Source organism: Narcine bancroftii, chromosome 7 (assembly GCF_036971445.1).
Source record: "Narcine bancroftii isolate sNarBan1 chromosome 7, sNarBan1.hap1, whole genome shotgun sequence".
Taxonomy (NCBI): domain Eukaryota; kingdom Metazoa; phylum Chordata; class Chondrichthyes; order Torpediniformes; family Narcinidae; genus Narcine; species Narcine bancroftii.
The window spans coordinates 18,856,741-18,868,777 of record NC_091475.1 but is presented as its reverse complement, the minus strand read 5'-3'; the positions used below and the strand labels follow the sequence as shown (position 1 = coordinate 18,868,777).

Genomic DNA, 12,037 nt, shown 5'->3' with positions numbered 1-12,037 from the left:
TCTGCACTACTTCCATTTACAGGTATTTGGTCTTCAGCGTACAATTTCCCAAGTGCTCATCCATAGTGTTAAAAGAGTTTTAAAATTAAATTTTAATAATTTTACCTACCGCAGGATAGAAGCTGATTCCAGCCATTTAAACCTAATTTAGTTTTAATTTAGACATTCAGCATGGTAACGGAACCTTCTAGCCCATGAGCCTGTGATGCCCAAATATATCAATTAACCTAGAACCCTATATGTTTTGGAGGGTGGGAGAAATCCATGCAGACACGGGGAGAACTCCTTACAGAATTCGAACCCAGGTTGCTTGTGTTGTAATAGCGTCACGCTAACCGGTAACCATTGTGAGAGTATGTGTCTCCATTGTCTTCTCAGACAGCATGCACCAGGGAAATTATCCTGCTTTTACTGGTAGAAGTTGCCATCGTTTCCATTTCTGTTCTCTGTACCATCCTTCAGTGATTTAACTTTGTACTACTTGTATGTACAGTTGCTACACCTCCCATACTCGCGATGTTGATCATTAAAGAGAAGGCCAGCATACAGGAACTAGAAGAGCTTCAGGCCCTTTACCAGATTGGATCATAACGCAATTTGGAAATGTTTCATTTTACTTCTAATGTCACGAGTTAAACATCTGGGCTTCCTGCAAAACAGCATTCATCACTCGAGCTCCAGGAGATACCTCCTCATCCGTCAGGAAGGTGCAGCTGTGTCTACACTTCCTACAGAGGCTGAGGAGGGCAAATCCCCATCTTGATAACGTTTTACAGGAGCATAATTGAGGGCATCCTGTCTGGCTGCATCATTGTGTGGTATGCCAGCTACAATGCATCAGACAGGAAGTCAATATGCACAATGATACAAACAGCTGAGATCATTGGAGGGGGGGGGTCCTCCCTTCCTTCTTTTGATGACATTCACCAGGACCGTGGCTTAAATAGGGCTTAAAGAGCTATTGAGAACCTCTAGCGTCCAACCAACAGTATCTTTGACCCACTACCATCAGGAAGAAGGTGCAGAAGCGCTAAAATCAGGATGGCCAGGTTGGGAAATGACTCCTTCGTGTGGCTGTGAGATTGATGAATGATATCCTGAAACTTTGGTTCTAATAAATGGAACAATAAATTATTCCAAAATATTTAGATGTATTATTTTATATATTTACGTGTGTATGTAACTATTATCTGCTGTGTATTGAGTGTGTCTGCGGTGAGAACATGTTCAAAGAGTTCAAGAAGCAACAAGCCCTGCACACAAGTGAACTACAGCTTTTATTTACATCTGGGGGAATGCACAACACAAAGGATTCTGCGAGGCATAGGTAAGGTAAACAGCCATTGTCTTTTTTCCAGGGCAGGAGAAGCAAGTAGCAGAGGACACCTGTACAAAGTAGAGGGAAGAAGGTTTAGGGGAGACATTAGGGGTAGGTTTTTTTTTACACAGAGAGTTGTGGGTGCCAGGAATGCCTTGGTAGGGATGGTGGTGGAGGTTGGAACAATAGAGACTCATAGACAGGCACATGGATGAAAGGAAAATAGAGGGTTACAAGTGAGGAAGGGTTTAGTTTTTTTGGTAGGAATATATAAGTCAGCACAACATCAAGGGCCGAAGTGCCTGTACTGTGCTGTAGTGTTCTCTGTTCCATCATGGCAACTCCTAATTGTGATGCAAGGGCTAAACAAATGATACCTGCCACCCCCCTCTACAACAAGTAGGGATGACACACAGAATAGCAAAGGAACAATTTACAATTGATGAGACATGACAGTCTCTCCTGGGTATATACAATAGCCCCAACCCTTTATCAGGATACACCTTAGATTTACTTCTCCAGCATTGCTCACGGCTCGTAACCTGGAGTGGAGTGGGGCTCAGGGATTACCTCAAGGGGAAATAAAATTGATTTGGTCCTCATGTTTAAATTTATATTGAAGTTGGCTGGGGGTGAAGGTGAGGGGCTCAGGTGTGCCCACGTGACCTAAGGTGTAGCGGAGAACCAATTGTGTGGCAGCCTCACCTGTGGGTGGATCTAACCTTCATTGGCAGATGAGGTGACTTCTGAACTGTCCCTGCTGGAGAGATCAGATGACCTTCCATATTAAATGTGGTTTGGAAAAATGCTTTTTGGTCCGGTTGTACATGTATAGTCAGACGATTGATAAATGTGAACCTGAAAAGATGGGTCAATTATCTCAGGATAATTGGGAATAAGTAATGAACACTGGCCTATGCTGTGTAATGCTCAGATTACAGTATATGAATAAAAACATATGCAATTCTCCACTCACGGGATTTTAATCCTAACCAAATTAGCCTGCTTTTACTGGTAGAAGTTACTGAAGTTGTCATTTCTTCTCTTGAACATGACATGATTTTCTGTGCCATGGATTTTTTTTTTGTGGGTCATGTGCCCTACTGTTTTAAAACGATTGAAAAATTTAGACATATAACCCAGTAACTGGCCCTTTCAGCTCACGAGCCAGTGCTGTCCAATTACACTCAATTAACCTACAACCACCGTACGTTTTGAAGGGTGGGAGGAAAACCAGAGGGCCCAGAGGAAACCCACGCAGACACAGGGTGAACATACAAACTCCATACAGACAGCACCAGATTTGAAGTTGTAACAGCTACGCTAACTATGACGCCCTTGACACATTGATCAAGAAGAGATGGTCAGACTACAAGGTTAGCAATATCCTGAGATTTGAAAAGGAAGGAGATTGAAGTTGAGCGACGCCAATATTTTTATCTAAACCATTGCAGGAGCTGGGACACCCCTCCATGCACAACAACTGAAGTTGATAATACCAGTAGTACCTACCCTGCCAAACAAACATGGCGCCCTTTGCTCCATCCAGTGCTTGCTTGAGGGAGTCCCATGACTCGGCATCCACAGAGCTCTTGATTTATTGTCAGAGTGCATCACTCACAATCTGGAGATTCTTTCTTCCTCCAGGTGAATTGGTAGTGCAAATAAAACTGCACTCAACCTACACATGTAAAGCAATGTGAACAAACTGATTGTGGTAAATCACAATCAAATAAAAATTGCAGAAGTAAACCCTCAAATGAGTCCCTGACTGAGTTTGCCGTTGAGGAGTCTGATGGTGGAGGGGAAGCAGCTGATCCTGAACCTGGTGGCGCGAGTCTTGTGGCACCTATGTCTCTTCCCAGATGGCAGCAGCGAGAACAGAGCTTGAGCTGGGTGATAGGGATCCTTGATGATTGCTGCTGCTCTCTGATGGCAGTGTTCCCTGGAGATGTTCTTGATGGTGGGGAGGGTGACAGAGGTCCACCATTCTCTGAGAAAAGAAACCACCTCTTGATATCCAAAGACTCCCCTGTGACCCCTGACCTGCTGCATTGGAATACACCCATCTATAAATGAGCACAGTTTAGTCTCCTTATCATTTTATGATTCTTCAGGTTTTAAATGCCAAGGGAAGCAGGATATTGGAAGGGATGTGTTGGGTTTCAGAGGAGAAATGTCAGAAGGCAGGACAATGAAAATCTAGTCTTGACTCTAACATATCGAAGAGGTCAGCAAGGAAGAATGGGGAGCACGGTGGTGGGGGGGGGGGCATCATAACATCAGAGAGAAGAACAGAAGTATTCTGTAACTCTCTCAATGTTTACCCTGATTGGGTGATACCAGTCTCTCCCATCCCCAGTATATTAAGCTATCAACACACTGTCTGTGATTAGAACAATAGAGAAATGTGTGGCTGGTTTGAAGTCAGAATATCATCAGTCCTTGCCACTGATTTTTAAAATGCAAAATGCAGCCCAAATTCTTTTATTTGATGGGACAAACTCAGAGAGAGGGATGGCTGTTTCTGTCATGCACCCTCTAACCACTGGAGGATTAGACCACAGTATTGTTCTGTACATCTCCTTCCTGTGTACACAGAGGATATTGATGAGCAATATACCTCACTTTAGTATTCTTACATTTTTCAAAGCTTTTTTCCAGTCCCCTTCCTGTCCCTTCACTGTGCGGACCTGTTAAACAGCTGGGAGGATAGATGGATGGGAAAGTTACTAACCAATGTGGATCTGCACATTCGTACTTAACCACAGGGTTCACTGCTGGAAAAGACATTTGGGTCATCCTTCCTCAATCTTCCCAACTATCAATCACTCCTCAATCTCTTCATTAGACTTCCTTAATCTCCCTGTCCATTAAACCCTACTCAATCTCCCATCCATTAAACCACTCTCCAATCTCCTCGTCTGTCGTACCTCTCTCAACCTCCCCATCCATTAAACTCTCCTCAATCACCCTATCCTCAATTGCCCTATCCTCAAGGACCCCTTCCACCCAGGCCAGGTCCTCTTCACTCTGCTACCATTGGAGAAAAAGGTACAGGAGCCTAAAGACGAGCCCTCAGCAGCACAAGGACAGCTTCTTCCCCCTCTGCCATCAGACTCCTTAATGAACAATGAACTACAGACACTGCCTTACTTTGTCTTTTACTTGCACTATTTTTATTTATTTTTGTAATTTATATAAATGCTGCTGCAAAACAACAAATTTCATGACATGTTCATGGCAATAAATTCTGGTGCTGAAATTTGCAACAGATGACATTCATAACCTCTTAAAAAAGTTTCCCCTTTCAATTTCCCAATTCTGATTAAAAAGTCATCCACCAAGAAATAGGACTCCGGGCCTTTGCACTGTTACCGCATCTTGGATCATGAAAGTTGTCTGCGGTGTGTGTGAAAAACACATACAAATATTTCAGTAACTCAGCCGGTCTTGCAACATCCATAGGAGGTAAAGATAGATTATTGACATTTTGGGCCTGAGCCCTTCTTCAAGGTATAAGCAAAAAGTTGGCATGTGTCTTAATTAAGGACAAATTAGAGAGAGGGGGGGAAAGAATGGGAGGGGGAGGAATCCAGACCAACAGACAAAAGGTGTTAATTGGATATGAAGAAAGGAAAGAATTGATTTTGGCTCTGTGAAAGGAGACAAAGAGAAAAGGAAAGAGAGTGAGAGACAGAAATAAGGGAAGGAAAGAGTAAAAACATAAAGCTTGAGAAACTCAGCAGGTCCCACACCGTGAGTAATGAGTTCTCACTATGTCATCATGGGTTACCTTTGGGTGCTCCGATTTCCTCCCACCATTCGAAATGTTCCGGGGTTGTAGGTCATTTGGGTGTAATCGGGCAGCACGGATTTATGGGGCGAAAGGGCCTATTACCATGGTGTACTTCTAAAAAAAATCTAAATCAAAGATAAAGTATCTTTGCAATATGACAAGTATCTTTGGTATAAAAAGAACACTGTTTAACCTGCTGAGTTACTCCAGCATTGTTTTAACTTCAAACACGGTGTCTGCAGACTTTTGAGTTTTACTATTAGAGAGGACATGGGGTGGGGGGGGGGGGGGGATATAAAGATCAGAATCAATTGTCATGGACAAGTCATGAAATTTGGTGTTTTATGGCAGCATCATGGGGCAAACATTCATCTTACAACATTCCTATAAATAAAATTAAAAAAAAAAAATAATAGTGCACCAAAAGTAAGGCAGGGTCCATGGTTCATTGATCATTCAGGAATCTTGATGGCAGAGGGGAAGAAGCCGTCCTTGTGCCGCTGAGTGCTCGTCTTCAGGCTCCTGTACCTTTTGGATGGGGGATCTTGTGCAAAATACAGAAGTGCTGCAGAAACCCCAGCAACAGCCATGGAGAATAAAAGACAGAGTTTAAGCCTGAGTCCTACTAAAAATGGGATCTTGCTGTGCCACCCTCCTTGACAGCAGCCCTTATCACGAATCGCCGGCAGAGGGAGCAGCCCCAGGCAGCGCCGGCCCGAGGCGCGCACGCCGCGGCTCTGACGGAATACGCACGCCCATGACGTCACGCGCTGGTGAACGCCGCCGGAGTTGCGCGGTTGAACGTGGAGAGCAGAGTGCGGAGCTGCTGGTTGGGGGGGAGGGAGTGTGAGCCATTGTTGCGGAAGGGAAGTCACCGTTCGATCACCGACTGAAAGCCCGTTTAGTTCTATCCGATTCTCCGGGAACGGGGAAAGGAAAAGCAGTGGCTGCCCGCCAACCCACTTGCCCGCATCGCTCATGGCAGCGAGCTGCGTCCCCCGGCTATCGGTCCGATGTTCCCGTGAGTATCCGATTTCCGGTTCCGCCGGACAAACGTTCCCACCCTCTGCTTCCATAGAACCCTGCAATGGGCAATTTATGTTGCCTTGTCAGTGATTCCACAGTGAAATAAATAATCTTTCCTGTGCATTATATATTAACTGCAGTAACGAAGCTCAATCTTTGGCTTTGTATTCCAGACTTGAGGACATTTTTTTTCCTGCTGCAATTCATAAATTAATATTGTCCTTGTTCCTTACTGGCGGATCTCTCTTTGGATCTTTGCCCTCTGCAATGTGATTTATTCTGCTGTACTTATGAATGGGCCCACTCGCTGACTAATAAGCAGAATGAACCATTCCAATGTTTCTTTGTACATGAATCTGAACTCAGTTTGTCTTTGTACTTGGTACAGACGACCTCTGCACTACAACCATTTAAAAATTTGCCTGTGTATTGGTGGTCCTTTGGTTCGAAGAAGACACGTTGTTATGCAGTTCATCTGTGGACACTATTAGTGAATATGCAGTCCCAGTCTGGAAGCGCAGAGTCGAGCACAGTGGGGGGCACTGGAAGCCTGTTTGTGTAATAACTCTAGCTTCTGCTTTGTGACACCGTTCACAGTTTCCCATCAGTCTTTGGCAGCGCCTGGTGTAGGCTTCATAGCACAGGGCTCGCCAGTGGGATCTGTCAGCAGCTGCAGCTTCTAGTCCTTTTGGTAGGATGTCACAGTAACGTAGGGCTTCCTTCACAGCATCTTTATAGCGCTGGCGTGGACGACCTTGAGGTCTCCTTTTGGTCTTCAATTCACTGTAGAGCAGCTGGCGAGGCAGATGGAGGTTGTCCATTCTGATGACGTGTCCCACCCACCGCATCTGGGCTCTGATGATCAGGGACTCAATGCTGGTGGACTTAACGCGACCCAAAACCTCCCGGCTGGAGACACAGTCTTCCCAACAGATGCTCAGGATGGAACAGAGAGGACAGTTGTTTGATGTGACATCGGAACAGAGTCCAGGTCTCACATCCATATAGGAGAGAATGGATGACCACAGCTTGGTTGATGTTGTGTTGATTGAGCGCTCTGGTATGCTGCCTCCCCTGCCTTGCTGATCCTGGAGTCAATTTCTTTGTCCAAAGACCCATCGCTCGAGATGATGATCCTCAAATATTTGAAGCTGTTTACATTTGTCAGCTGGGTGTTAGCATCAATGATTTTTGGCTCTGTGGTGTTGGTGTTTGGCATGGACTGATGGAGTACTTCAGTCTTGTTTAGGTTGATGGGTCAGGCCAATGAATATTGCAGTGTCTGCATGACTGAAGATCGTGTTAGTGATGCACAGGTACACTTACTTAGAAGCAGCAGGCCATTACATTTTGGTTTTCCCACTCCGTGTCTCCCAAGGATTCTGTCCCATTTGTCGCTATCTATCCCCACCCTAGTGTTGAAGCCGCCCAAGGTGGCGAGTTTGTCGCTGGCGGGGGTTGTTCAAATAGTCTGGTCCAGATCCTCATAGAAACTTTCCGGGTCTTTGTCTGAACTCATGAGAGTTGGTGCATAGACACTGACGATGGTGATACGCCGGGACTTAATGAGAGGAAAGTAGAACCTCATTGATTCCAGTGGGTAGGGTAAGAATGTTCTTCAGCAGGGCAGTTTTGATTGCAAAATTGACTCCGTGGATCCAGTTGTCAGCTTTCCTTTCCAAAAGAACAGGTATCCACTTGCTGCTTCCTGTAATGAACCCTCATCTGCAAGCTTGGTCTCACTGAGTGCAGCTTTGTCAATGTGCTAATAGCAAAGTTCAGCTGCATGAATGCTGCTCATCTTTCAGGCCTTGCCACCTTGACTCTATCCATCAAGTTCCATGCTCCAAAAATGAGTTTTCTTTGATTTATTTTTCTTGTATGTCGACCGCTAAAGAGATGATCTGTCAGCTGCAGTTAGCTAGCCAGATGCGGTTGTGGGGCAGGTAATGTTTGGGTACCTGTTCCTACCCCCTCCCTCATGTGAAGGTGGGCTGTGCTGTCCTAAAAAAAGGACTGCCCAGTCACACTGAATGCTGCTGGACATCTCTGCTGCCCTGGGTACGGAGATGAACAACCGCTGGTCCAAAGGCTGCCTATGTGCAGGTTTGTGGCTACAACTGCCAGTGGCCATCCCCACCTAATGCTTCGCCACTCCCCCATCGCCACAGGACTGAATGAGTTTGGTTAACTGGGATAGATCGAACAACAGAAACCCGTGTGTAATGGAGTTTTAAATGGAACAGCCGTTACACAGGGGCGATTCTACTCTTTCGGCCAAAGAGACCTTGATCCAACTGGTATGGCTGGAGACCTCTTTTGCTGCAGTGGATGTCTAAGTGTCTTGTCATGCTCTTTGTGCTCCACAATGCCTGCTGGGCCTACCTTCTTGACTGTTGGACCATTAATTGGTCTCCTCCGCTCAATCCACCAGGGTCAAGCTTTACAAGCTGGGGTAGAAGACCCGTCAGTACCCTCACCTGTAATCCGTCTCGGCAGACGGACTAAAATTTGTCTGTAATGAATTCACAAACCTCTACTATTATATCTGCTTCCACTTTTACTTCTGGTCACCTGTTCTAGGTATCTACCTTTCCCTATGTAAAATAAAACCCTGCATTTCTCCTTTACAAGATTCTGAGAGGCATAGATAAGGTGGACAGCCAATACCTTTTCCCGGGGGCAGGAATAAGAAGCACCAGAGGACATCTGTATAAAGTGAAGGGAGGAAAGTTTATGGGAGATGTCAGGGGTAAGAATTTTACACAGGGACTTGAGGGTGCCTGGAATGAATTGCCAGGGGTGGTGGTAGAGGCTGAAAAATTAAGGTCATCTAAGAGACTCTTAGACAGGTACTTGGATGAAAGAAAAATAGAGGTTTTGGGGGTTTATTTTTTTTTGGTAGGAATATGTAGGTCAGTACAATACTGAGGGTCTAAGGGCCTGTACTTTGCTGTAGTGTTCTATGTTTAAACTCTCCCCACCCTCATCTCACCTGAAATGCATGCTCTCTAGTTTTTGATATTTTATCCTGGGAAAAGATTCTACCTCATCAATGCCTCTTGTAACTATAAATTTCTATCAGATCTTCTTTCTGCCACCAGCGATCTGGAGAAAATGGCCGAAGTGTGCCAAACATTTTCCTCATGGCTTGTAGTTTCTAATCCAGGCGGCACCTTGATAATCTTTTCTGTACCTTTTTACAAAGCCTCCACATACTTGCAGTCATAGGGGTCATCAGAATTGCTCAAATACTCCCAAGAATTGGGCCTCCAAAAGAGAATTAGGCAAAAACGTTGAGGCAATTTGTATGGGAAAGGAGTGAGGAAATGCAGGCATCTCTTTAGGAGCATGTGATGCGTTCATGAAGCTATGCAAGCCAGCAAAACTAATTTCAGATTTCTTGTTAGAGTACATACATTTCATTCTAAATGACAATAATGGAACCTTTACTTGCAGATGAGGCAAAATGACCACTTATTGGTACTGCAAAACAAAAACCACACAGCATACACATGTAAACTATTAAATAAATGTCAACTAACTGTGAAATACAGAGAGGAAATAAAAATCAATAAAATGCACAAGTAAGTGAATGGCTCTGTGATTGAGTTTGTTGTCGAGGAGTCTAGTGGTGGAGGGGTAGCAGCTGTTCTTGAACATGATGGTGCGAATTTTGTAGCAGCTCTACCTCTTTCCTGATGGTTGCAGCAAGAACAAAGCGTGTGTTGTGTGATGTGGATCCTTGATGATCGCTGCTGCTAATGGAGCAATGACCCAAGTTCACTGTGACTTCCAATGTTGTCAGTGTAGTTTGCATATTCTCCTTGTAACTATGTGGCTTTCCCTTCCCACATTAGTGCAGGTCAATCATTTATTTGCCCCTTGTTTGTCAGCAAACAGTAGAATCTGGTGGAGAATAAACTGGGATGAGTCTAAATGAATACATGGTGGCCGGCACGGACTCAGCCGGCCGAGGCCCTGTTTCAGTGCTTCATCATACGATATTGATTGCTTCCTTTCAGGCTTTCTCTCGATGTCTGCAGCCTCCCGCCTCTCCAACGCAGAGCTGCTTCAGAAGCGCAGCAAGCTCTTTGATCAGGAGAAGGCCAGGCAGCAAGCCTTGGTGCCACGGATCGAGAAGATCGAAGTTAGACATGTGGGGGTGCCTGAACCGGGAGCGGTGTTAATCATGAACAAGGGCCTGTCAACCCCCTATAACTGTGCCATGCGTAAGTAGCTAGTTGATCTTGCATCTGTTATTGAGATAAGAAGTTGCCTTGGTCACCCTGAACATAGAACATTACAGCATAGTACAGCCCACAATGTTGTGCCAACCTATATAAACCTACTCAACAATCTAAACCTTCCCTACCTCACACCCATAATTCTTATTTTTCTTGCATCCATGTGTCAGAAGGTGTATGACCTAAAATCTTGCTGATCTCCACCTTGTGATGTTATCAGTAATTCTTAAAAGTGGTGCATAAGAACAAGGGCAGGAGTAGGCCATCTGACCTGTCGAGCTTGCTCCACCATTCAATTAGATCATGGCTGAACTGATGATCGGCTCATCTCCACATACCTGCCTATTCTCCAGATCCTGAATTCCCCAGATCCTGAATTCCCCAGATCCTGAATTCCCCAGATCCTGAATTCCCCAGATCCTGAATTCCCCAGATCCTGAATTCCCCAGATCCTGAATTCCCCAGATCCTTGAATTCCCCATATCCCTGAATTCCCCAACTATGTAAAATCTATCCACAGAAAGGGATGGTCAGATTACAGTCTTGTGGACAGATGAGACCAAGATTAACCTGTATCACAGTGATGGCAAGAGCAAAATATGGAGGTGTAAAGGAACTGCCCAAGGTCCTAAGCATACCTCCTTTGCTACGGTTTGTATCTTGCAGTGTAGCCTCTGTATTTCTGTTCATGAAGGTGGACAGTAGCCAATGACATTTCCACAACTGCCTCCTTAAGAGAGTTTCTGATATGTCGGACATATGTTTAGGGATTTTCCTTCATTATGATGAGAATTCTTCTGTCATGAGCAGTTGTGGCCTTCCTTGGAATACCGGTCCCTTTGCAATTGCTGAACTCACCAGTGTGCTCCTTCTTAACGATGTTTCAACCTGTTGATTTTGGTAATCCTAAGGTTTGGGCAATGCCTCTTGTTTCATTTTTGAATTTTTAGCATCATAAGGGGTTCTTTGACTTTCATTGGCCCCAAAATCATCCTCACGTTCAAAAAATGTCACCTACAGATTCCATAGGTGATCAACAGCTAAGCAGCAAGCCTAGCTTCCTTATACCTGCACCAATGAAGCAATTAAACATACCTGAGTACTCACAAACACCTATGAAGCCAAATGTCCCAAACATTATGGTGCCCTGAAATGGATGAACTATGTATAAAAAGTGCTGTAATTTCTACTTGGTCAAACCAAAATGTATATAAATAACCTTGAATAAAATTTGAAATGTGCACTTTAATGACATGTGAATAGTTTGATTACAAATGTAAATCTGTGGAGCACAGGGGCAAATAAAGGAAAAAGGGACCTTTGTCCCAAACATTATAGCGGCCACTGTATATACTGAGGTCGCTTCCATTGCTTTGATGAGCAGTAAATTCCATAGATTCATCACCCTCTGGAAAAACCAGTTCTTCATCTCTGTACTAAATCTATTCCCCTGAATCTTGAGGCTTTATCCCCTAGTTCTAGTCTTCCCCACCAATAGTCTATTGTATCTCTGCCTTTCTTAATTTTATGTTTCTATAAGATCCCTTCTCACTCTTCTAAATTCCTGCATGTACAGTCCCAGTTGCCTCAATCTCTCCTTATGAGCCAACCCCCTCATCTCAGGAATCAACCTGGTAGTGAGCAAAC

The 12,037-nt window shown here is 44.6% G+C and overlaps 1 protein-coding gene and 1 long non-coding RNA gene across 5 annotated transcripts in view; one reads left to right on the top strand and one right to left on the bottom strand.

Annotated features, from left to right (window-relative positions):
• Positions 1–1,258: 1,258 nt before the first annotated feature.
• Positions 1,259–6,149, bottom strand: LOC138738564 (uncharacterized). 3 transcript variants are annotated; one of them, XR_011341600.1, is made up of 3 exons: positions 6,085–6,149; positions 2,831–2,999; positions 1,259–1,386 (listed from the first exon to the last, which is right to left on the bottom strand). It is a non-coding gene; the product is annotated as an uncharacterized lncRNA (long non-coding RNA). The 3 variants fall into 3 exon arrangements; XR_011341601.1 differs by having other exon boundaries at positions 5,871–6,125; XR_011341602.1 differs by having other exon boundaries at positions 5,993–6,125.
• The window catches only part of mrpl39 (mitochondrial ribosomal protein L39), a 24,464-nt gene continuing 18,296 nt past the window's right edge, over positions 5,870–12,037 (top strand). The window contains exons 1-2 of one of the 2 annotated variants that reach the window (XM_069889010.1): positions 5,870–6,138; positions 10,169–10,375. In XM_069889010.1, the coding sequence (XP_069745111.1) occupies positions 6,096–6,138; positions 10,169–10,375 (250 nt within the window). In that variant the 5' untranslated portion in view covers positions 5,870–6,095. The remainder of the gene's footprint in view (positions 6,139–10,168; positions 10,376–12,037) is intronic. The other variant, XM_069889009.1, reaches the window with a different exon arrangement.